This window comes from Anomalospiza imberbis, chromosome 28, assembly GCF_031753505.1.
Source record: "Anomalospiza imberbis isolate Cuckoo-Finch-1a 21T00152 chromosome 28, ASM3175350v1, whole genome shotgun sequence".
Classification (NCBI taxonomy): Eukaryota; Metazoa; Chordata; class Aves; order Passeriformes; family Viduidae; genus Anomalospiza; species Anomalospiza imberbis.
The window spans coordinates 2194250-2219469 of record NC_089708.1 but is presented as its reverse complement, the minus strand read 5'-3'; the positions used below and the strand labels follow the sequence as shown (position 1 = coordinate 2219469).

The 25220-nt window shown below is 52.8% G+C and overlaps 2 protein-coding genes across 2 annotated transcripts; both read left to right on the top strand.

Moving 5' to 3' along the window:
- Positions 1–1945: 1945 nt before the first annotated feature.
- On the top strand, positions 1946–13710 carry STC1 (stanniocalcin 1). Its single transcript, XM_068174439.1, has 4 exons — positions 1946–2371; positions 4995–5137; positions 6158–6369; positions 10186–13710. The coding sequence occupies exons 1-4, from the start codon at positions 2254–2256 to the stop codon at positions 10454–10456; spliced, it is 744 nt and encodes a 247-aa protein (XP_068030540.1). The 5' UTR covers positions 1946–2253; the 3' UTR covers positions 10457–13710.
- An 8629-nt stretch (positions 13711–22339) lies between these two features.
- On the top strand, positions 22340–24253 carry NKX2-6 (NK2 homeobox 6). The gene is made up of 2 exons (XM_068174354.1): positions 22340–22454; positions 23712–24253. The coding sequence occupies exons 1-2, from the start codon at positions 22340–22342 to the stop codon at positions 24251–24253; spliced, it is 657 nt and encodes a 218-aa protein (XP_068030455.1).
- Positions 24254–25220: the final 967 nt, after the last annotated feature.

The window sequence follows — 25220 nt, the reverse complement described above, 5'->3', positions numbered from 1 at the left end:
GGAGAGGAGAGGAGAGGAGAGGAGAGGAGAGGAGAGGAGAGGAGAGGAGAGGAGAGGAGAGGAGAGGAGAGGAGAGGAGAGGAGAGGAGAGGAGAGGAGAGGAGAGGAGAGGAGAGGAGAGGAGAGGAGCCCTGAGTCAACCCCCATTGAAGTGGCTGCCAGAGTTACTTTTGATTTAATCAGGATCAAACCCTCTGGGATTATTTTCACTTCCAAACTGGACCGGGGCTCTGAAGTGGAGAAACCACAACACTTTGCGCGGGGCTGCTGCTTCTTTTTTTTTTTTTTTTTTTTTTTTTTCTTTATTTAATGAATTTGGCTCGGTGTCCCAAACCGGAGCCGAAACCCGAAACCCTCCTGTTTCAGGGCTTTTGGCGCTCGCTCGGAACATCTGGCACAGCTGTTCCTGTGACCCCCGGGCAGCAGCACAGCCTCGCTCCTGTTCCCGTTCCAAAGGGAGCCGACACCACCGGGAATGAGGCAGCGCTGCCCGAGCTGGGCTGGCAGCGCCTTCCTGGAGAGATGGGAGACAGGGATGGGCAGGGTCCAGAGTGATCCCATTTTCCCAGGGGAAAAAAAGGCAGGAATGAGGCAAAGCAGCAGGCACAGCTTCTGGAGATCCATGGAAAGAGCCTCCTCCTGCTTCTCTTTAAATTCTTCCTTATTTTAAATTCAGCTGCCATAAACCCGAATAAATGCCCCAAAATGGGGAGTGTTGCACCTCCACTTGAATGGGGTTTGTGGAACTGGTTCGTCAAATGGGAATTCTGTACCTGGATGGATCCATGGATCTATGCAAGCTGGATTTCCTTGCCTGGAACCACAGAGCTGAGAGTCCTTCCCTTCCCAGAAAAGATCCTGGGGGTGGCAGAGTGAGCCCCAAACGTGCTCATGATCCAAATAATCCCAGCTCAGATCAGCCAGAGCCGATCTCTAAATCCTTGGGTTTATTCTAAGCGGCAGGAACTTGTCGCTTTTTTATCTGGAAATCTTTCTGCACTCACCTTTCCCGATTTCCTTTCAGCTCCAAGGTTTAAGAGCCCTGCTGCACTTTCATCCCTGAAACACGCAGAGCTTTAATTGTCTCTGGGATGGGGGATAATCAATCCTGCAGCGTGTTAATCCTCATTACGTGCCCATTAGAACCGAGATTGAATCAGGCATTAGGGTGCCTCCTCCCGTTATGAAATCTGAAAAACAGGATTGAGTTTGGAGCAGGGAGGAGGTGGGGGTGAGGAAAACCGCGAAACACCTAAAAACTGGGGTTTGGGGCGCAGCAGAAGGTTTGACTAGGTGATTTTTCAGGGGGAATTGCGCAGGTGAGGGGAGCTAAGGAGGCGGCAGGCGAGGTTTGGGGCAGGGAGGGATTTGCATGTGCCTACGTGAGCGCAGGGATGAGTCCCGGGGCTCGCACGTGCTGGGGCAGGAGGGAGGCACCGGCAGCGCAGGGAAAGGTGAGAGCCGGGGCAGGAGCGAGGGATCCCTGCCAGCCCCAGCCCCATCCCCATCCCCATCCCCATCCCCATCCCCATCTCCATCCCCATCCCCGAGCCCCTCAAAGCCGCCTCTTCCTCCCCCCCGAGCCGCCCCAACCCCGGGATCACTCTCGGGCGGATGGGAACAGCTTTCCCTGAAAGGCAGGTGATTTTCTTTTGGGGTGGGGGCGCTTTAGGACGGCGCTGTCATTTCCTCGAGCTCCATGATCCATAGGAAGCCTTCCCCCCACCCCCTCCCTTCCCCACCGCTCCTCCAAGGATGAACTTTTCGCTCATTGTTCTTTGGCAGGTACTTTTAATGGGCTGGAAAATATTCTTCCTGTGAAGTTGCAGTTTTGTGGGGCTTGAATGAGTCCAGTCCTCCCCTGGCTCTGCCCAGCGCCACCGATTGGCTCCGCAGCCCGGGGGGGACCGATAAGGGCGGCTATAAAACCCTCGCAGCTCCCGGTCCCCCAGCGAGCAGCGGCCAGAGGGGCCACCCGGATCCTCCGCACATCCCTGCGCTCATCCCCGGGCTCGCCAGGATCCTCCCTCCTTCCTTCCCTCCCTCCTGCGAGCGCGTATCCAGCTCCACATCTTTGCTCAAGCCGGAGTGGAAGAGGAGAGGCGCACACATCCAAAAAAAAAAAAAAAAAAAAAAAAAAAAAAAAAAAAAAAAAAAAATCAGCCACCCAAAAAAAGGAAAAACAGAAAAAAAAAAAAAAAAAGAAAGAAAAAAACCAACCCAACCCCACACTTAGTGGAAACTTGTCAAAGAATGCTCCTAAAGTCTGGTTTCCTCCTGCTGCTGCTGATCAGTGCATCCGCATCCTACGAAGCTGAGCAGAATGACTCTGTGAGCCCCAGGAAAGCGCGGGTGGCAGCCCAGAACTCAGGTAACGCCAGCGAGGAGGGCTCGGAGCCGCAGCCCCGATGCCTTCAACTGTCTCAGATTTCTCTGCTGCTGATTTTTCTTCTTCTTTTTTCATTCCCCCCCTCTTTTTTTCCCCTTATAAACTTGCCGGTAGGCTGGCAGCACAAGCGTTCCTTTCAGGCTGGCAGGAGCTGCTGGTGCAGAGCTGGAGCAGGAATCTCCTGTAGGAGCCGGGGCAGGGAAGAGCTGCGAGGATGCGATCCAGGCTCTCCCCTCCTCCCGCAGCTCCCCAATGAGTTCCGTGCACTTTTTATCATTTTTATTTTCCTGCTTGCATGTATCCCTCTCCCTTCCCCAGTGCAGCGCTGCTCTGGTGTTAAACCCTTGCTTTTTAGGAAGTTGATGAAATCCGCGGCGCTGGGACTGCCCCATTGTTCTGTGAACATCTGACTGTTCAAAGAGGGGGAGCCGGAGCCGCCACTTGGAAGAATGCAGTAACCTAGAAACTGTCCCCGGCTCGCTGCGATTGTCACAAACTGATCGCTATCGGTCAGCTGCCACTGTAAAAATGCCTTGGTGACATTTCCAAACTTGCTTCCACAATGGAGAAAAAAAAATTTGCTTTGGCGAGTGAGCCCTGGATGTCTGGACTTTGCTGCTTAGATAACTTGGCGACATTGTCTGGAACAATGGGAATTAAAAATCTGCCTTCTGCTTGCAAAGATATTAACGCTCTAATTCGGAGCTCATTAACAGCTGCCTTATTTTAGATCCGCAAGGCTCTGCAGCGCTGGAGCGGGGTGTTTGCTCGATTTGCTTTTGTATTTGGTTGCTATAGAAACGTGGGGTCTCCCTCTCGCACCGTGCCTAAAACACCCAGAGCTCCGCGCACCCGGAGTCTGCTGCGAGCGAAGTTCTAATTGGAACCTGTGGAAAGCTAATTATGGGGCTGGCTCGTGCTGCGGGAGGTTACGAACCGGGGAGGGGATGAATTACCAAATATTCCTCCCTTCAGGCACGTCAGCAAGAGCGCGGAACGACGAGGGGTTAATTGGGGGAATTTAAAAAAATATTATTTCTTCTTTTTTTTTTCGGGAAAAATGCCGGTTATAAAGAATTCTCTTTAGGATACAACTTAGATTTAACAAGGTGTGTTCTGTCCCAGTAAAGCCTCACTTTTCCCACACCTCAGGGCTGGATGGGGGACCCTGGGTTCGCATTTCTTCCCCAAGAATGTCTGGTAACATGAGCTGCAAAAGCAATGAACGTGCCTTGCCCAGGCGCGGGAGGGGACAGATGTTGGGCTCGCCCAGAAAGGTTAATCCCGGCTAATTTCAGGGCAATCATGTGGCAATTCTGCTGATTCATTGTTAAAATGCCCTGGAACTGCTCTGAGAAAGCCGGGATGACACGGATACCCTCGTGTTCAGCCGCACCGCTGCCTCCGGGGTTTAATTCTCCCCGGAGCTGCATTACCTGAACTTTCTCTGCCCAAATTTCCCTCTCCTCCTGAATCTTCAGCCAAAATGACCTTGTTTGGCTACGCCTGCGAACTCCCAGGGCAGTTTTAGCACCAAGCTGCTGGATCGAGTCCTTTTGGGTGCTGAGAATTGACTCTCAAACTAAAATCTTCTTTCTAGGTAATTCAGGCATTTTAGAAAAGCACAAATGCCTCCTAATAAGTGGGATTTCCTGCCAACAAATTGGCATGTGCCAACGCTTCCATCTCATCTCATTTTCCAGTGGTTCTCTGACCCAGGTGCTGCCAGGCTGCTCCCCAAGGAAGAGACCTCAGCACCCAGAGCTTTCCATGGGCCCATCCTCATCCCTGCTCCTTCTTCAGAGGGAGCTGGGATAAAGATGCAAATGCCTGAAGAGAGAATTAGGTTGGGATGGACATCTGGGTCCCCATCTAAGCAAGGACTGTGAGGTGCTGCCTCTTTTAATCCGTGTGTGACCCTCGGGGGGTTTGGTAACTGGAATTTCTCTTCCTTGGGGTGCTGGTCATGTCTCCAGAGAATCCTGGAATTGTAGAATTGTGGAACTGTAGAATCATGGAATTATAGGATCATGGAATTCTAGAATTAAGGAATCCTGGAATGGGTTGTGTTGGCAGGGACCTTAAAGCTCATCCCATCCCCTGCCACGGGCAGAGACACCTTCCACTATCCCAGGGTGCTCCAACCTGGCTTTGGACACTTCCAGGGATGAGAAATCCACAACTTCTCCAGGCACCCTGTACCAGGGCCTCACTGCCCCCCAAGAATGGATTTTCTCCCTAATATCTGACCTAAATCTCTTCTCTTTTAGCTTAAAGCCAATCCCAGCTGTTCTAGCACTGTACATATCAAAAGTCGCTCTCCCACTTTTTTCTAATCTGCTTTTGGGCACCAGAAGGGGCTCTGAGGTCCCCCTGGAACCTTCTCTTCCCCATGGCAGAGAAATCTGGCTCTGTGGCAGAGAAATCTGGCTCCATGGCAGAGAAATCTGACTCCATGGCAGAGAAATCTGGCTCCGTGGCAGATTTTGGAACCTTAGAGTGGGTTTGAGCCGCGCCTGCCTCGCCGCGGTGCCGGCGCAGGATTTGGCCACGGGCTGGGCTCGCTCTCCGTGTGTTGATATTCCCGTGCCTCTCTGTCCCACAGCCGAGGTGGTTCGGTGCCTGAACAGTGCCCTCCAGGTGGGCTGCGGAGCCTTCGCCTGCCTGGAGAACTCCACGTGCGACACGGACGGGATGTACGACATCTGCAAATCCTTCCTCTACAGCGCTGCTAAATTCGACACTCAGGTACGGCCCGGGCACAAAGAGCAAGGGAATAAAGCCCGGCCAATGATCAAACGTGGTCGAGAATGAATCAAACCCAGCCGAGAATCAAACCCGGCCGAAAATAAAACCCGGCCGAGAATAAAACCCAGCCGAGAATAAAACCCAGCCGAGAATAAATGGGAGCCGCCTTTTCATGCCCCCGACAAGTCCCGCGGGTTCTAAGGCACGTGCTAAGCGCTCAGCTCAATGCCTGCCTTAATTTAAGCTGTGCTTTGGGCAGGATTAACCCTCCCCTCCCTGCAGCCCTTCCTGCTGCTCGGCTGCTCCTCTCAGCCCCCATTTTTGGCTCCAAGCGCGTCCTCCAGGGCTCTTTTTCCACCCGCTCCCTGCTCCGTGTGAGGACTTGGCACAGAGGGCTCCGTGGGGTGGAGAGCAAGGTTTCCTTTCCAGGAGGAAATAGAAATGTTCTTCTAACAAAATAAATCTCCTGACTGTGTGACCTGGCACAGGGCTGGGCTTTGACTTGGAAGTGTTTGGGTCTGGGAATGCGCGGCCAGGTCGGGGCTGCAGGGAGAATGAACGGGGTAGTATTGGAGGGCTGTGCTCTGCCAAAACCCCTTTCCCTCTGTGCTTTCCTCCCAAAATTCTCACAGCCTCTTGTTCCCCGTGCTCCTGCTCCCAAGGACAGATTTAAAAGCTCGTAAAGGCTCTTGGGGTCTGAACCAGAAGTGTTAAACTGCTGGCATTAAATTGATGTTGAATCAATCTGTGGGGCAGAGCTGCTCCATCTGTGGTCCTGGCGCTTCCAGGCCGAAGTTTCCCACTGCCTAAATCCTTCGGGAATGGGAGTTCAGAGCATCCCAGCTGCTGAGAGTGACAACTCTGCAATAATTGGTAGCATTCAAGTGCCATTCCCTGCCGCGTCTGTAATTGCAGGAGGGTAGTTAGCACAGCCAGGCCTGGTGGAGTATCCAAATCACTTCCCGTTCCTTTGGATTCCCTGGAATTCTGGTGCAGTTGAAGTTTCCCTTCCATTTGTAGGGAAAAGCTTTCGTGAAGGAGAGCCTGAAGTGCATCGCCAACGGGGTGACGTCCAAGGTGTTCCTGGCCATCCGCAGGTGCTCCACGTTCCAGAGGATGATCTCCGAGGTGCAGGAGGAGTGCTACAGCAAGCTGGACATGTGCGGCATCGCCCGGCGCAACCCCGAGGCCATCACCGAGGTGGTGCAGCTCCCAAACCACTTCTCCAACCGGTACGTGGGGCTCTCCTGGGGATTCGGGAGTGGGAATTGCAGGGCAGGAACGAGAGGGGCCCAGGTGATAAATGCCTGCAGGTCCTGAAACATCTTAGCCCAGTAAAGCTCCCTGCCTCTGCAGACCCTGCTCAGCTTTCGATGAAGAGAATTTGAAGAGAATTTTGAGAAGGGAAGCATTCTCCCTTCTCTTTTTGGGAAATACATTTGTTTCCCTTTTTGGGAAAACACACTTGTTTCACATTTTGGGAAAACACACTTGTTTCACATTTTGGGAAAACACACTTGTTTCATATTTTGGGAAATACATTTCTTTCCCTTTTTGGGAAATAATTTTTTTTCTCATTTTGGGAAATACATTTAAAAGCATTTCCAGAGAAGAAAATTCATCATAAAATTATCCAGATGTCCCATACTCCAAAGCCTGGAGTTTGTTTAAATGTTAAATTTTTTTTTTTTTTTTTTTTTTTTTTTTTTTTTTGTTTGAGTGCACTGTAATGGTCAAAGATCCCAAAAAGGTTGATTAATTCGGCATGTGTGGCACATTGAGCATTTCAGACCTGCTCAGAGAATCATGGAGTGGTTTGGGTGGGAAGGAACCTTAAACCCCATCTCATCCCACCCCTGCCAAGGACAGGGACACTTTCCCCTGCGCCAGGTTGCTCCAAGCCCCATCCAGCCTGGCCTTCTCCATCCATTGCCACCTCATTCCCCTCTCCAGACTGCAGCCATGCCCTTCCTGGGGCTCATATGGCACCTGGAAAATGAATCCTTGTCCTCCAAGTCGCCCCACTGCTACAAAACCCAGGAAAAACGGAAGGTCCCAGCACGCCTGGTCCTGTGTAACCCCGCTGTGCCGTGACCCGGCGTTGCTCGTTTCTGGGGACAGCCTGGGGCTCTCACTGCTCTGCTTTGGGGCTGTCTCCTGTTCCTGCTGCCTGCAGGGACGGGAATGTCACGCTGCTGCCTGGCACCGTCCCCTGAGCGCAGGACTGCCCTGTGCCCGTCCTCCAAGGACAAGGGACACAGGGAGGCTTCAGGGCTGCTGCAGTCTGCGCAGTCACGCTGCAGGGGCAGGGATTTCTTCCTCCTAGTCCTGGAACAATCAGTGCTGAGTCTTGTGATTGGGATAAAAGGGACCTTTTGGAGCGGTTGGAGTAAATAACTCCGGATTGGAGCGCAAGCAGAGCACTGGGTCCTGGGCCGGGCCGTGGCCAAGGCCTCAGCTCCTCTGGGGTGGCTTTGGCTGGATCCAGGAGCATCCCAAACCTCCAGACCTGTCCCAGGACAGGTGTGCCGGTGATAAATATGTTTTATGTTGCATCAACCAGCATAAATTTATTCAGAGAATCCCAGAATATCCAGAGCTGGAAGAGACCCACAAGGATCATGGAGATCCATTTCCTATTATAGAAAATTCTGTTGTAGATGGGGATATTTTTTTTCTTGTCTATCCAGAAAATGACAAAAGTCAGAAGGTAAAATTATACTGGGGGGAGTAAAAATGGAACCTGTGTGTCTTTCCCCCAAGCAGATTTTGGGGGGGATATTGGAACCTTGGGAAGGGGTTTTCTGGAGGACTGGGAGAGGAGCAGGCAGCTCTGTGGAGCCCCGGGTTCAAGTGATGGATTGTGGAGCTCAGCAGCCCTCGGAGGGGGACATGGGGACATTCGGGCAGTGCTGGCCACGCTCCTCTGCGCGGACCGAGCCCCGGAGCCTCTCCCGAGGCACAGGGAGCTCCTCCCCAGCCCGAGGCAGAGGATATTGTGACACGTCGAGGAACAAAGGCAGCAGGATTTCCCAGCTCCGAGGTTACGCCGAGGGCTCCCAGAGCATCCTGCTTTCCCAGCCGCTGGCCCGGCAGGATCAGAATGTGCCACTTGGCCCGGCCGCCCCGGGGAAGTAGTTAAAGGTCATTGCATCTTCCTGCGATTTCGTCTCAGGGCAGGAGCAGCAGGGGAGGAAAATCTCTGCTCACAGCCCGGCTCTGACGGGTTCTGGGAAGGTGTCCGAGCGTGGAAGCCTCGGGGCTGGACGGCCTCTGTGGCTGGCCCTGATTTAAGCCGGGTGTGTGGCTGGCTCAGCTTTGCTCATCTCCCCTCCAGACTTCGCTCCCAGCCCTGCTGAGCCGGGCTCAGAGCGAGCCAGAGCCTGGTCCTTTTGTGCAGCTCAGACTTTGACCTCACCTGACCTCCCCTGGCTGCTCCAGAGGCTGAGAGTTGGGAAAGGATTTTGAATGGGAACTCTCATTTCCCTCTTCCTTCCCCTCCTCCACCTGCAGGTTGTTCTCCTCTCTGCTCCTGTGGAAAAATGTCACCGTGACCTTAAAGTGCCTAAAATAAGTTCCCCGACGTCCTTTCAGGCAGAAATCCCAGCAAATGTGGGACTGCTGCCCTTTTTCCCGACGTTGTTTCCCTGGGAAGATGTTCCCTGGCGCAGGGAGGTGCCAGGTGCTGTCCCTGGTGCTCTTGGGGCTGTGGAGGAGCGTTCCTTGGAGGAATTCTCAGCAGGGCTGGGAATACAGGGCAGCATCACTTCCTGGCTGCCCGGGCACAAGTCAGGCCTGGCTAATAAGTGACAGACTCCCAAGGCATTCACAGAAGGCTAATTCAATTTATTAAGAAACCCATTGCTTTTTATACCCTTTTTAATGCCCTTTTTATACCCTACAGGTGGACCTGATTGGTCCTCTAATTAAAACACCATCACCATTGCCTGATTAACAAGACACCCATTTACAAACAATCTCATGAGAATAACAAGAAAACAGATCTTAGACAAACAACACCTGCAGGTTGTTTTTAATAATTGGCTATCATTGTTTATCTCCAGCTCCCCAAAGCTTCCCAGGCCAATTCTGGGAAAATGAATCTAGCTTCTCTCTCTCTGACCAGGGAGCTGCCACCACACCTGGCTGCTCCTTGGGCAAGGAATTTGTGCCCAGGGCTGCTGGGAGGGGAAGATGCAGCTGGAGAGGAGGCAGGGGAAGCCTCGCTTGGGGTTCCGTGCGTGGTGGGCTTGGAAGTGAGCAGGGATTTCGTGTCCTAAGGACCTGTCCTGAGGGAATCCAGGGATCTGCCAGGCTTGGACTGCGCTGCTTCTCCCCCTTCTGGTGCTTGTAAGGGCTGTGCAGGGAAAGGGACGAGAGGGACAAAGGGAATGGAAGTGACAATGGATTGTGTGTCCTAAAGATCTGTCCCAAGGGAATTGACAGGCTTGGACTGGGCTGCTTCTCCCCCTTCTGGTCCTTCTGTGCAGGGAAAGGGACAAGAGGGAAAAGAGGGATTGGTGCCACAGGGATGGATCAGTCATGGCTCTGCCTCGGAGCAGAGGCCTGGCCAGGCTGTGGGATCCCAGCAGGATCTGTTGTTGCCAACATCAATTATTTTCCTTCCCAAAGCTCCAGGAACTCGGGTGTTTAGCAGAGAGCAAATCACACCCTTTAACCCATTCCTAATCTCTCAGCTCCTCGTTTTTACCTCCCTGATCCGCCAGGATCACTCCAAACCCACTGTGCTCACCCCTCACCTCCCAGAGCTGGGGCAGTGTTGGTTTAGGGCAATTAAATCAGAATTTTGGCGATGGGGTTCCTTCCCTGTGCCAGAGGCACAGCACCGCCGTGCCCAGGGTGTTTGGGTGCAGTGACAACAAGGCTGGACTTGGCCTTGGGAGGCCTTTCCCAGCCGTAAAAATTCTGCCACAACACCATCAGAAATCAATTCCAAACACGCTCTGGCTGAGTTAAAAATCCTGATTCCCGCAGTTTTGTCACCCGGCTGGGGCACACCGTGGGCTAACGAGGTGGCTCTGCTGCAGGTATTACAACAAGCTGGTGAGGAGCCTGCTGGAGTGCGACGAGGACACGGTGAGCACCATCAAGGAGAGCCTGATGGAGAAGCTGGGGCCCAACATGGCCAGCCTGTTCCACCTGCTGCAGAGCGACCACTGCGCCCAGGGCCACCCCCGCGCCGACCTCCTGCGCAGGAGGGTCTCGGAGCCGCAGAAGCTGAAGCTGCTCCTCAGGAACCTCCGAGGTGAGAGCTCCACGCCCGCCCACGCCAAGCGCGGCTCCGCCGAGCGCGCCTGACCGGGGCAGGGCAGGCTGAGCACGACCAAAGCTGAGGGCTCTGCTCTAGGAGTGCTGCACCCAAAGCCAGAGGACTGTAGGTATTTTAACCCCCAGGAGCTGGGTTTAGTTCCTTAGGGCTCGTTTAGTTAGTTCATCTTTTCTGTTCCTCTCCAACAACACTTGTGCATGGGTCTGTGTTCGGTGTCGCGGCTTTCCCGCCAGCCTGACGGCTCTGTCTCTTCTCTTCCCCACAAAAAATATCTGTTCTCCCAAAAATTCTTACTCATAAGTAGATCCCTACAGTGGTCAGGCCTTCAGGCACCAAACCCAACATTTGGAGGCTGAGTTTTGTCCCAGACTGTTGTGCTGACACCACCCAGGCCTGGAGATTCGGTGCCGAGGGGAGGAGCCGCTCCTCTCCTGCAGGTGCCGGAAGATGCACTAAAAACTCTCGCACATCCTAAAAATATCCGTGGAATTCATGTCATGAATCTGTGCTGGCCATGGACGAACATGGATGTCACGTTCCTGGTCCTGCAGTGTCACCCTCAGTCCTAATCCTTCCAGCAGAGTGCTGTGAACACGTTTAAGTCGGGATTTACCAAGCTCGCTGCATGGTTTAGTCACCAGGACCTGGCACCGCGGTGCAAAATGAGTTCAAACCACCCCACAAACCCCAACAGCAGGAGAGGGGCGTGCTCTGCCATGGAAAGAGGTTGTGGCTGGAGCTGGTCAGGAGGTCCCATAATCGTGCGTTGTATTTCAAAGCTCACATCTCTGTACTGTATTTAACTGCCTGAAGCTTTAAACCAAGCCTAACAGAAACAAAGCCTGTCTTAAGATTAGAGTATTAAAGGCCTTGCTCTAACTGTGGTATAAATAGTGCTAAAATCTGTCTGTACTGTACATAAACTCCACCAGAGTCTGCTTCAAAGGAGCAGAACAGAATAACTTTATTGCCTAAACTGAGTTTTGTAAGTCAGCTCTTTCTTTATTATTATTATTATTATTATTATTGTTATTGTTATTGTTATTATTATTATTGCTTTCTTTTTCCTGGAAGCAGCACTTCTGTCATAGTCAGGAGTTCACGTTCCACTCTGTGGCCTTTTTAGAAAGGAAGAGGGGAAAGGTTTAGGATGGGAATCACAGGACCAGGAACAGCCTTTCAGAGCTAAAATTGAGGCAAAATCCATAAAAACCCAAGTTCAGGCTGGTCAGTCCTGTCCCCACAGGGCTGCCAGGCAATGCACTTAGACCCAAGGCAGAGCTGATGGGAATTCCGGAATTTCAGATCCTTTGGGAATCTCACAGGGCAAAACTCCCACCAGGATTTCTGGGGAAAGGCTGGGAAAATCCATCATTCTCTCAAGCTCCAGCAGGAAAGCTGAGGACACAATGAATGCTCTGGGAGCTGCCTTTTCTCCACCCTCCTCCTCCTCCTCCTCCTCCTCCTCCTCCTCCTCCTCAGCGGGTTCTGGGAAGAGGAGCAGAGCTGGGAGACCCCAACGCCGCTCCCCACCACAGCCAGGCCCTGGTGAGCCCAAAAATCCCCTTGCTGGTGTGGGATCCACCAGGCCAATCCCAAACCCATGCCTTGGAGTCCCTGCAGAGTGGAAGACTCTGCCTCAGAGCTGATAAAGGAGGGATCTCTTTTTCTTATGGAAACCTGAAGCAATATAATTTTATTTTTTTGTGTTGTTCGGGAAACCACAAAGCCTTTAAACCAGAACTTGCTGCTAAAATATCGAAACCAGATGCAGTGGCAGTGTTTCAGATGTCGCTGTCTTCACGAAATGTAGCCCAGAAGTGCTGGCAGAGAATTGGAAGCAGCAAAAAAACATTGCTGACATTGGTGGAGGGTCGGAATGTGTAATTTTTTTGGGATACTCCGAACAGAGCCATGCCGTTCAAGGAAGATGCAAAGTTGCTCCTTCCTGAATCAGGCAGGGATTGAGAGGCCGACACAAAGAAGTTCTGAGAGGTGAAAACCAAAAGCTTCTGGAATATCTCGACCCTAAAATTGGGATTATATTTAGGAATTGATCCCAGGAGCGCATCCCTGACTTCCCACCCCGCGGCTGTTGGGAGCCAGGGAATTCTGCTGGGGTCTGTGCATCCAGTCCATGCTTTTATTTGGGAATTGGTCACAAGAAGTCTTTCCCTGCCTCGGGGCAGTGGTCCAAGCCCACCTGGGAGGCTGTGCCAGTGCTCCAGAGCTCCCACTGTGGGATCCCAAAGCTTCCAGGAGCTTTCCAAGGACGCCTGGCCAGGGACATTCCTCATGGAAAGTGGCTTCTCCACCCACCCATTTCTCTGCAACCCCAAAAAGGCAACTAAAGCAGATTTGGGGCTGGGGAGGCGCCTTGGGCCTCCCAGTCCCATCTTTTTTTTGGGGTGCTATAATGAAATTTCCCTTTCCTGCAGCGATTCCAGCTTTGTCTCCTGAATAAGGGTGGGAAGAGGAGCAGGGAGATGATTCCCCCCGCGGGGTTTGCTGTGGTGGCCCAGGGAATCATCCCCTGTTACCCCAGGGACCTCCCCCTGTGCCACCCATGTCCCAAGGAGCCACAATTCCCAATTTTTGAGCTGCTTTGAGGCCACTTTTGTCCCTGTGCTGGAGCAGGAAGGAATTTGGGATCGCTCATCCCTTCCCTCGCCCGAGCTGGGCTCTCCCTGCTCAGCAGAGGGGATCTGGGGGCTCCTCCCATCCCTGGGGAACGATGGAAAGGTTTGGATTTGGGTGGGAGAGATCCCTCGGGGTGAGGAACGATCCCCACAATCAAGTCCAGCAATTTCACCTTGGAGTTCATCTCTGCTTCGTTTTTTTGGTCTCACAAAAGGATTTTCTCTCGGGGTGGGGAGGGGCTTCTCTGGGAAGGTTTGCATGAGTCTCGTGGTTTGTTTGCACTTTAGACGTTTTTGTGCCATTATAAATTTGCATTATTTGTATTTATAATTTAAAGAGACCTAGAAAAGGGAAAAGGGAGAGAGTTGGGGGGTTGTGGGTTTTGTTTTGTTTTTTTTTTTTTTTTTTTTTTGCTGAGTACTGGAATAAACAGTGAGCATATCTGGTATATGTCGTTATTTATTGTTTCCATGACATTTGTAAAGCTCCGTGTGTTCATATAAAGGTTATTTGAAACATATCATAGCGAGGAGAGAGAGGCAAGTTATTTTCTTTGCTTATTTTTATAATTAAAGATGCATAACGTAATGAGGCCTACGTTGGATTTTCTTCTGCAATGAAATAAAAAAGTCAAATTTAAAGGGTTTTGATGTCTGAGTCTTTATTGGGCTGTTGATGGCAGCAGGATAAAAAATTTTATTTTTATTAAATAAAATTTTGTATAATTTTTTTCCTTGGACTGAGCACCAGAGCTCTGCTGTCTCCTCTGGCTGTTTATGGCTTGGCCTGCTAATTGCATTTTATTCACCCTACTGATTAAGGCAGAAGCACTTTTTAATGAACGCAGCTGCAATGCCCCTGCAGGGAAATAAAACACCTGGACTCTGGAATTCCACCTGCGTTTTATCCAGTCAGGAAATCTCTGATTTCCACTGGAACATCAAAATACATTTAATAATCAGCAGAGGAAAAGTGGGATCTTAATTCCAACTCCGCTCCAAAAGCTGCTGCGAATTTTAAAAAACCATTTTCTCATCACACGAGAGTGTAAGAATAAATATTGGGAATGGAAGAGGATTAATAAAAGATTTTTTGCCCTAAAATCATGGAAAGGTTTGGACTGGAAGGACCTTACAGCTGAACTCATCCCATCCCCTGCACCGTGTTGTATTACTATTATTATTATTATTATTATTATTATTATTATTAATTATTCCATCTTCGTGGTAATAATTACAATTATTATCATTGCAGCATTATTAATAATACCGTTTTATTAAATTATTAAAATTACTAAAAATAACTATTTAAATAAATGAATTATAATTAATATTTATATATCATACTTATAATTATTGACGGCATTGGAAATTCCCTTGGACACTTCCACCCGGAGCTCCCAACCTTGACAATATTCCAGAATTTCGACAAGTTTTTAAGACTTGGGAATAAAATGGACACATTTAGGTCAGTGCTGGTAATGGAGGGAGCTGAACTCCCAAAAAAAGAGCAGGAGCAGAGGGGTCGGATCAGCCTAGGCTCTGTGGTGGGAAAACTGGGAGGGAAATCATCCTGGAGAAGGAAATTTTGACTCAGTGATGAAGAAAATTGTGCTAGAAAAGGAAATTTATGCTTGATAATGAAGAAAATAGTTCTGGAAAAGAAAATTTTGGCTCAGTGACAAAGAAAAAGTCTTGGAAAGGAGATTTATGCTTGATAACCAAGACAAAAGTCCTGGAAAAGGAAATTTCAGCTCAGTGACAAAGAAAAAAGTCCTGGAAAAGGAAATCTCGCCTTGATGACGAAGAAAAGAGTCCTGGAAAAGGAAATCTGGGCTGGGTGATGACGGAGAGCTCGGGAAGCATTAAAATCCTGGTTGATTTTCCCCTGGAAAAAAAACCCAGGAATTTGATTTGGCCAGGGTCCAAAGGATTGACTGGATGTTCTTTTCTTGTCCATGGGGGGTTTTTGCAGTTTCATGACGAAACAAAGGGAAAACCAATTCAGATTTTCCCAGTCCTCACCCTTCCTGCCAGATTTGGAAGGGAGGGAGGGGAGGAGGAGTGGGATCCCCAACACTTCCAAAGGGCTGGGAATTAAATTCGGGACCAGACTTCCCTTCCTGCCTCCCAGGAACAGAGAAAAATAAAAAGCCAGGGGGAGAAAACTCCCACAGAAATGAAGGGCAATAAAAATTCCCACAGAAATGAAGGATATTGTCTTTGCTGCCGTGATTCAGCTTCTCCGAGTGGGAATACGGAAGGAGTTAAAAAAATAAAAGAATTGGAGTTGCTAAAAATAGAAATCAGAGCTCAAATTGCCTGGGTCCGGAAGTGAATCCCATCAGGAGAGCTCAGATGGGTGAGGAGCAGAGGGAAAGGCAGGAATAATGCAAAGGGATGAAGATTTGGCCAGGGAATTCTCAAAACCCTGAGATTTTGATGCATTTTTTATCAATTTCAGTGGAAAGCAGCAGCCAAAAATTAACCTGAGGGATTGAGGGGATGATGGGGCTGGAAATCCCTGAAAACCACTGAGCCATGGAATGGTTGGCTTGGACAGGACCAGATCCTCCAGCTCCAACCCATGGGATGATGGGGCTGGAAATCCCTGAAAACCACTGAGCCATGGAATGGTTGGGTTGGGTTGGATGGGACCAGATCCTCCAGCTCCAACCCATGGGATGATGGGGCTGGAAATCCCTAAAAACCACTGAGCCATGGAATGGTTGGGTTGGGTTGGATGGGACCAGATCCTCCAGCTCCAACCCATGGGATGATGGGGCTGGGAATCCCTAAAAACCACTGAGCTATGGAATGGTTGGGTTGGGTTGGATGGGACCAGATCCTCCAGCTCCAACCCATGGGATGATGGGGCTGGGAATCCCTGAAAACCACGGAGCCATGGAATGGTTGGGTTGGGTTGGGTTGGGTTGGGTTGGGTTGGGTTGGATGGGACCAGATCCTCCAGTTCCATCCCTGCCGTGTTGCTGGGTGGATCAGAGGGAGGATTCCCTGCTTCCAGACTCACCAAAAGTCACTTTTCCCAATAAATTTCCTCCTTCTCCAAGGAGCCAGCCCTTCCTCTGTGCACAAAGCTGGATTTCCAAAAGGCTTTTCCTCCCCAAAAAAGCCAAAATCAGCGTCAGAAAGAACATCAGAGAGGTTTTCTGCGACCCCCCTGCATCCAAACCTGAGGTTGGAGAACCTCAGGCACAAAATACCTGGGAGAGACCCAGGAGTTTTATTCCAGGAGCAGCTGGAAAAACCAGTAAAACCAGTATGAGCTCATGGGGGGATGGCATATTTCCACACAGAAGGAGTTTTTTTCTATTTCCCCACTTTGATTTCGATTTTTAAGCTGAGTGAAAGTCCAGCATAAGGAGGATTGTGGCTCCAAAGGATGATTCCTGTTTCCTGTGCATCCCTGCTTCCTTCTCCAGCCTTTTCCCTGCTCCGTATGGGATCTTCACGTGCATAAAAACCAAACTGGTCATGGTTATTTAAAGAGTTAGGGTTAGGGTCAGGGTTAGGGTTTGGTTTAGGGTTAAGGTTATGATTTAGGGTTAGGCTTAGGGTTAGGGTTAGGGTTTGGTTTAGGGTTAAGGTCATGGTTTAGGGTTAGGGTTAGGGTTAGGGTTAGGATTAGGGTCAGGGTTAGGGTTTGGGTTAGGGTGAAGGTTATGGTTTAGGGTTAGGCTTAGGGTTAGGGTTTGGTTTAGGGTTAAAGTCATAGTTTACGGTTAGGGTTTGGGTTAGGATGAAGGTCAGGTTTAGGGCTAGATTTAGGGTTTGTGTTAGGGTGGAGGTCATGTGTTAGGGTTAGGATTATGGTTATGGTTAGAGTTCATTTGTGTTTGGGTTTGGGTTAGTCTTAGGCTTAGGTTTAGGCTTAGGCTCAGGCTTGACGCTGGGGCTGTGGTTTACGTTTAGGGTTAGTGTTCAGGATCAGGGTTATGTGTTATTCTTAGGTTTAGGCTCAGTGTTTAAGATCAGGATTAATGTTAGTATTAGTGTTTTGGTCATTCGCCTCCACGTGTGACAGGAGGCACAGTCCTGGTTTGGAATTCTTGGGATATTCCCCCTCTCTCAGCCTTTCCTGGTCTTGGGATAAATTTTTATCCGTCCCGGATCTGGTGATAAACTTCTGAACCTTGTGAAGGAGTTTGCTGCCCTGGACTGGCACAGCTCTCAGCCTTGTGGTCTGATGGACCGTCTTCCTCTTGTCATCCTTTGGAAAATCCCAATTTCTCATCGGAACCTTTCTTTCTTCGGGATTTTTCAATATTTTTTATTTAAAGTCAGTTCCTGGGCTGTTTGGGGTGACCTCCAGCAGCCTCAGAGGTCTCCCAGCCCTCCTCAAGGAGTTTCTCCCAGCCCAGTAATGGATTTGAAGTGTGGGAGAGGCACAAAAAGTCAATAACTCCTGAGGCCTTTTCCCCTGCCCTGGGAATTCTGGGGTTGGATTTTAGCTGGGCCATGTCTGGGATTTTGGTGTGGGATGACATCAGAGAGACAAAAATGAAGCAATTCTGGGTTTAGGAGTTTATTTAATCCAGATATTTTCAGTTAAGTTTTCGGGCCAGAATCCAGGGGATCGTTCCTCAATCTAAACCAACCCAAGAGCTACAGCTGGAGTTCCAGAGAGGGAAGCAAATCCCAGAACTTCTGCTATGGCTTTGAAATCCCAGAATTGTGGAATTCTGGAAGGGTTTGGTTTGGGAGGGACCTGAGAACCCACCCAGTGCCACCTCCCCCAGTCCCAGGTGGCTCCAAGCCCTGTCCAGCCTGGTCTTGGACACTTCCAGCGATGGGGAAACCACTGATTCCTTGGGAATTCCATCCCAGGGTATCCCCACCCTCTGAGGGGGGAGACCTGTGCCTTTCCCACCGTGACTTTGGCATACTCCAAGCCGTTATCCCGCCGGGAATTTCCGGGAGATGTAGGCGAAGCTGGAAGCGACCCGCGCCTGTTGCAGGCTGAAGCACTCCAGGGCTTTTATCCCGTTTTTTTTTTTTCCCAGGAGATCTTTATCCCGGGTTTTTTTGGGTTTTTTTGGTTTTTTTTGTTTTTTTTTTTTTGCTGTTTTTTGTTTTTTTTTTTTTTTATTTTTTCCCACGGCTCTTGTGCCATCTGCTGACTGACAGCTCCGTGTCCCCGCAGCCCCGGAGCCTCCCCGCTCCTCCTCCGGCATCTCCCGATTCCTTCCTCCCCTCACCCCTCTCCCAGCGCCAGCCCCGACCCGAATTATTCACGAGGCTTCACCGAAAAAATCCGGTTTGAAACAAACTCGGAGCCTGCTCAGAGTGCTTTGAACCGCGCTGCATTTTATCTCCCGTGACACAGCAAAGCCCCAAAAATCAGCAATTCCCGCTCACTGCCCCGCTGCTCTTTACCCGCGGGGCTGGAGGATTTTCTCACCTTTTCCCACCTTTCCAATCCTCAGTTTTGGGGATTTGGAGAAGCAAAGCTGCAGATCCCGGCTGGCCAAGCAGAGGGCACTGCTGGCTCACGATTCCAGCCAGGGCTCTGCACTGCGCTTTGAGTCCACCCCAAAATCCTGGCACAGGAAATCTCTGCCGGGAGCAGAAATCGCAGGAGCAGCAGCTGAGAAATCCTGTATCCCCTTCATCCTCCTCATTCCAAGAGGTCCTAAAAAATCCAGGAATAATAAGTTAAAAAGTGGGAATAACACCCAGTCGAACAGAGCAGTGATGGAGAGCACTGGGGAAGTGGAAGATGGAAAAACTGGAGGGGAAAGAGATAAAATGGACACAGGAGATGAGAGCCTGGCCCACTTTGGGGTTCATCAGGACATCCTGACACCCAGCAGGGCAGGGGAGTGGCTCCACCCCAGAGCGACAGAGCGGGTTCTCCACGAAAATGCACTAAAGTTTCATATTTTTATCCCATGGATTATGAAATTGAAGATTTTTTTCTTCTTTTCCCCTGCTGATGTGTATTAGAAAACCCTGGGGAGGGAATCTCCTCCCTCTCATCCCCTTGCAGTTCCCTCTCACTCCCATCCTCTCCACTTCCTCTTTTATTTTGCTGGTGGAAAAAGACAGAAAGCAGCTGGGAGGAAGCAGAGGATGCAGAAAACCCTTTCAAGTTGAATTTCAGCTGTACCAGAGCATCCTCAAACTGCTCAGAGGAGCCCATGCACAGCTCCGTGCTCGCAGTCCCCCGTGCACCACCTCGCTCATCACTCCATTTATTCATTCCTAATATTCCCACTGTCAACATTCCTATTATTCCCTCACTCTTGACCGCTTAAATCCGGCAGGACTGAGGCGGCTGGGGGGTGTTGGTTCTCCTGAGAGGCGGATTCGGGTTTCCAAGGCTTCGGATGCTCCTCCGCCGCCGCAGCTCCTGATGCATCCCAGCGATAGCTCCCGAAATGCGATACCCCGGGAGCTGCGGTGGTGCCGCTGCCATGGAGATGCTCCCGTCCCACCCCCGAAGTGGCTTTCTCCCGGTTTCACCTAACCTGGTTAGAAAGAGGAGTAATGGCCCTGCAGAGCCGTAACCGGATTAAAGCCCGGGGATTGATGGGCGCTTGTGGTGGATCCTCCCAGGCTTCTTCCCAGGAACTCCCAGGGGCCATCCCTGCCGAAATGTTCCGGCCCAGAGCTTTGGGAAGCACTTAGGAAGGGCCTGAGCCCCTTGGGAAGGGTCTGATTACCCCGGATGGCACTTGGGAAGGGTCTGAGCCTCTTGGGAAGGGTCTGATCCTCCCCGGATGGCACTGGGGAAGGGTCTGAGCCCCTTGGGAAGGGTCTGAGCCCCTTGGGAAGGGTCTGATCCCTCCCGGATGGCACTGGGGAAGGGCCTGAGCCCCTTGGGAAGGGTCTGAGCCCCTTGGGAAGGGTCTGATCCCTCCCGGATGGCACTTGGGAAGGGTCTGAGCCTCTTGGGAAGGGTCTGATCCCTCCCGGATGGCACTGGGGAAGGGTCTGAACCTCTTGGGAAGGGTGTGATCCCTCCTGGATGGCACTGGGGAATTATCTGATCTCTCCTGGATTGCACTTGGGAAGGGTCTGATCCCCTTGGGAAGGGTCTGATCCCCCCGGATGGCACTTGGGAAGGGTCTGAGACACTTGGGAAGGGTCTGATCCCTCCTGGATGGCACTTGGGAAGGGTCTGAGACCCTTGGGAAGGGTCTGTTCCCCCCGGATGGCACTTGGGAAGGGCCCGAGCCTCTTGGGAAGGGTCTGAGCCCCTTGGGATGGGCGTGATCCCTCCTGGATGCCTCTGGGAAAACCCCAAACAGGCTCCAGGAAGGCTCAGCAGCAGGTTTTGGCCGGGGAGCACCTGTGAGGTGATTTAGGAGCCTCATCCAAGCCTCTGGATACTCCAGAGCCCGCCTGCCAGCAAGGGAGGGCTGGATGTGACCTGTGGGATGCACACGGAGAAGGATGGGGGCGGCCACACGGCCCCAAAGCCATCCTGGGACACGAAAATCCATTTTCCATCCCTCAGCCCAGCCGGTGCCTCGTCTCTCCGCGGGTCCCGGGAGCCAAACCCCGCCCGTCCATTAATCCCGGAGTCATTAGGGGCGGATAAAGCCACTTCCCCCAATTCCTTCCTGCTCGTCTCGATCGCAGCCAAGCATTTCACCTTGGCGCCGGCCGCGAGGCGAGGTGTAAAATTACCGCCTGTTTGCTCGCAGCCCCAAACAAACCGGCCAGACGTGGCAATGAATCCCCCGGGCGCCGGGAAAGGGCTGCAGCGAGCGGGACGCGCTCCTGGCTTCGCGCGGGGAGGGCGTTCGGAGCGGGGAAACTGAGGGAGGGGAGCACGGGAAGGGCTGGCACGGCAGGAGGATCCAGCCTGAGGAGCCGGGGCTGGGTCAAGGAGCTGCAGCCTCGTGGGACTGGGAATTTTGGGGGGGTGGGCTGTGAGTGCAATAACACAAAAATGGCAAAAAAGGCAAAAAAAATGGGCAAAAAAGGGCAAAAAAATAGAAAAAAACAAAAGAAAAAGAAAAATTCAAAGAAAGGGCAAAACAAAGCAAAAAAGAAGGATATCTCAGAGAAGAGTGTGAGAGAAATCACTGAGTAAGGTCTGGGCTTCCCCCACCAAAGGGATCCAGGAGATGCTGAGGGGATGCTGATCCCTGAGCCTGCAGACCTGGGGAGGTGAGCTCGCTGATTCCTGTGATGTGTCCAGCCAAAATTCCCACTTTACACTGGGAAATGAGAATCATGGAATCACTGAAAGGTTGGAAAACCCCTCAAGTAAGACCCCATGAGCAGGGATGTCCCGTGGCTGTGAAAGCACCCGGAGCCGAACGCACGGCCCCAGAGGCTGGGAATGAGCCCGGGTGTTTCCCAGGAGTAAGGACCGACCCGTGGGGGGGCTCCGAGCACTTTTCTCCCCGAGCCACTGTATTTATTTTCCCTCCTGTTGCAGCCCCTCGCTTCCTTGCCTGCTTTGGGGCCGTTTATTTATTCAGCCTCCCCTCCCGGGCCGCTTTGGCCCTTTCGGTGGGGCGGGAGGCACCGGCCCAGCCCGGCCGCGGCGAGCTCGGCTCTGTCAGGGCTATCAGCGAACACCAGCCCTGAGCCCGGCCAGGAATTTTAATTGAAATCGCCGCTCCCTGGGCTCAGATAAGGCCCAGCATCGCCCCGCGGCCCGAGGGGCTCCCCAGGACCTCCCCGCTGTCCCACGGGGTGCCAGGACCCGACCCCCCTGCCCAAATTCAGAGGGGTACCCTGACCCCTGTCCATGCCCTGGCAAGGCTCTGCCAGCTCAGCCGAGGAAGCGCTGGGACAAACTGGGACAAACTGGGAGGGGACTGGAGCCCGAAGCTGTCCCACGTCCCTGTCCCAGCGTCCCCTCCCCTCCCGCAGGAGCTTGGTGGTCTCCGCTCCTTATCAGCGCTTATCTGGCGGAGCCGCTCGCTAATGTGACCTTAATGGAGCTCAAATGGACTCGATTTGTTTTATTGCGGCTCAGCCCAAACCCCGGCACCCCCTGCCCCCTCCCTCCGCTCCTTCCCGCTTCCCTTGTTTTGGAAACACGCAGGGAAGGGGCTGCTCCTTCCTCGCGGCTCAGGGGGCAGCGCATGGGGAGCCGGAGCACCCCGGGCGGCAGGGAGAGCCCTCTCGGCACTGTCCCTTCCCCTCCTTCCCCTGCTCCCCCCGACCCCCGGGGACCCCCCGGGCCAGGGGTGCTTCGTGGCGCGGCGGCGACGGGAGGGTCGGAGCCGGGAGCGGGGCTGGCAGCGCTCGGTGGCCGCGGCACCCCCGCGCCCCCCGCGCCCGGAGATGCTGCCCACGCCCTTCTCGGTGAGGGACATCCTCAGCCTGGAGGCGCCCGGGGGGCCCCGCGCCGCCCCCGCGGCCCGAACCGCCCGCAGCCCCGCCGGGCAGGACGAGCCGCGGCCGCGTAAGTGCCCGCGGGACCCTGCGGAGACGGGCGAGGAAGCGCCGGGGGGACACCGCGGAGCCGCTCTCGTTCCCCCGGCGCGGATCCCGAGGGCAGCGCTGCATCCTCGCACCCGCCGGTCCCGGTGGTTCCCCTTTTTCCTCCCTTTTCCCTTTCCCCCCCCTCTTTTTCCCCCCCTGCTTTGGGGCTTTTTCGGGCATCCCGGTGCGCCCCGGCGCCGCCGCGCATCCTCGCAGCTCCGGCTGCCCTCGGGGGAACGGGACGGTCCGGGGGTGGATTTGGGATTTTGAGGGGTTTTTCCTGCCCGAAGTCACCCATCGCCACCGCTTTCGATGTCACCATGGTGTCGCGCTCCGTGAGATGGCCCCGCTGGGGACGCGCCCGGCCCCGGGAGCGCAGAGGATCCCCGAGGGGGGATCGGAGCTGTCCCGCTTCTCCCCGCAGCAAAAATCCCAAAAATTTCCTCTGCTCCTGTTTCCCTAACGCCCGGCGGCGGCAGAGCGCGGAAACCAGTGGGGGCAGAGCGGGAGCACTGGGCAGACTGGGGCACGGACGGGGAGAGGGCGAGGGGAGGATTCTGTCCCCTTCACACCTTCCATCACCCAGAGCCTTCCCGCAGCCCTGGAACTCCCGAAATCCCTGCCGAGGTATCCCAGAGCATCCCAGCCGGAGCTTGCGGCTGCTCCTCTGCCGCACAAATTCCCAGCAAATCGGAAATCCCCCGAACCAGCAACTCCCCTCAGATTTAAAGATTTTCCCTCCTCCGCTCCCAGCTCCTTCGGAGTTTGTTTTGCCGAAATTCAGAGAAATGTGGGATTCTCCTTTCCTGCTGGAGCTGGAGGCAGATCCTGCCGGAGGTCTGGATTCCACAGCAGGATGGTGGGGAAAGGAGATTTAGGGTTTGGAATACTCGAACCTGTTGTGTGCCCACCTTTCTTTGTGTCTCTCGGACAACGGTGGCAGCCCCAAAACATCAGAGGCGTCATTAGGAGGGGAAAAAAAGGAGGGTTTATCCAGAATTTGTGTAACAGTTTTATATATATATGTATTTTTTAAAAATGAATTTTATTGAATTCTTAATAAATATCACGGGAAAATTAATATTAAATTTATCAAGTATCAACCTTTACTTTATGAACTGTCAGCCCTACTCCATCCTATTCCCAAGGGGTGCCATTCCCGATTTGATACCTCCCTCTCGCTGGGAACAGAGCTGGGTTTGGGTCTGACTTTGCTTTGTTTTTCTCCCTGCGGCAGGAAAATCTCTGCTCGGCCCGAGCTTTGAGGCCGAGGAGAAGCCCGGGGAGCCCGGCCAGGCGCCCAGGCAGCGGCAGCGGCGGAAGCCGCGCGTTCTGTTCTCGCAGGCTCAGGTGCTGGAGCTGGAGCGGCGCTTCCAGCGGCAGAAATACCTGTCCGGGCCCGAGCGGGAGCAGCTGGCGCGGCACCTGCAGCTCAGCCCCACGCAGGTGAAGATCTGGTTCCAGAACCGGCGCTACAAGAGCAAGAGGCAGCGGCAGGAGCGGTGCCTGGCGCTGGCCGTGCCCGCGCTGCCCCCGCGCCGGGTGGCGGTGCCCGTGCTGGTGCGGGATGGCAAACCCTGCCTGGGGGGCTCCCGGCCCTTCCCGGCGCCCCACGGAATTCCAGGCCCTTTTCCCTACAGCTCCTACTACGGCGGCAGCACTCTCGGGGTGGGGTACGGGTACCCCGGGGTGTCCCCAGGTGCCACCCCCGGCGGTGCCCAGCGCCAGCCCCCGGCTCCGCCAGCGGGAATCAGCGCTGGGAGCTGGAGGTGAGGAGGGAAGAGGCACCGGGAAAGCTCCCGCGGCTCCAGAGCCGAGCCCTGATCGCGACAGGACCCAAATCCAAAGGATTTCTGCCAGCCCGGACAGAGGAGCAAGCCCTGGAAAGAGAGAGGGAGACGCTGCCCCACAGCGCTGAGACTCTGGGCACGCAACAATTATAAATTATTTATTATTCAACACAATAATCTGGAGTCTGGCCCTTCCAGCTCCCAAGGGATTTGCTCCCCCAGGATGCCACCAGGACATTGCTTTTCCTTCCTCAGGATAACTGGAAGACAGGGGCCGTGCACATCCCTGGTGGTTTTTTATGGACAATATTTAATGCTTTGTGTTCCTGTATTTTCTAGATTTATATCTGATTTGTTTTTCTTAATAACTCCCAGCACAGGTATCGATTTCTGCCTTTATTATTAATATTATTGTTACTATTATTATTATTATTTGCAAATAAAAACTGATCGGTGAAATTGTGGTTTTGCTCTCTTGTAATTTCTCACTTTGTATTTTGAATTTTACCATCTGCAATTTGCACCTGAGCATCCAAACTTGAGCCAAAGAAAAAGAGAAATCAAGTCAAATCCTAATAATCCAGGCAAAAATCACCTTGTAGTCCAAGTTTGGGAATTCCCGAGGTTTAACCCCTCCAAAGTTTTTTCTTCCCGCTCCATTCCCGGCAGCTGTTGGAAAAAGCCTTGCGGGAGGAAATGAAAGCTTTTTTCTCTGATCCCAGTCAGCCACCAGCGCTCCTCACTTCCCAAACGGGACATCCCTGAGCCCGGGATCCACCCCAGAGTCCCTGCCAGGGACAGAGGCCGCTCCTCATCCTGCGGCTGCGAGGCTTTGGGAGCGCCGCCCTTCGCTCCCCTCCATCCGCCCGGGCTCACTCGGGATCCCGAGCAGACCGGGACTCCACAGGGAATTCCCTTTCCCTGCAGCTCCACAGGGAATTCCCTTTCCC

Coding starts and splice junctions, on each gene's coding strand:
- NKX2-6 (XM_068174354.1), top strand. CDS start 22,340: ATGCTGCCCACGCCCTTCTCGGTGAGGGACATCCTCAGCCTGGAGGCG. Junction 22,455..23,711: donor CGCCGGGCAGGACGAGCCGC/GGCCGCGTAAGT, acceptor TTTTTCTCCCTG/CGGCAGGAAAATCTCTGCTC.
- STC1 (XM_068174439.1), top strand. CDS start 2,254: ATGCTCCTAAAGTCTGGTTTCCTCCTGCTGCTGCTGATCAGTGCATCC. Junction 5,138..6,157: donor CTGCTAAATTCGACACTCAG/GTACGGCCCGGG, acceptor TTCCATTTGTAG/GGAAAAGCTTTCGTGAAGGA. Junction 6,370..10,185: donor CCAAACCACTTCTCCAACCG/GTACGTGGGGCT, acceptor GCTCTGCTGCAG/GTATTACAACAAGCTGGTGA.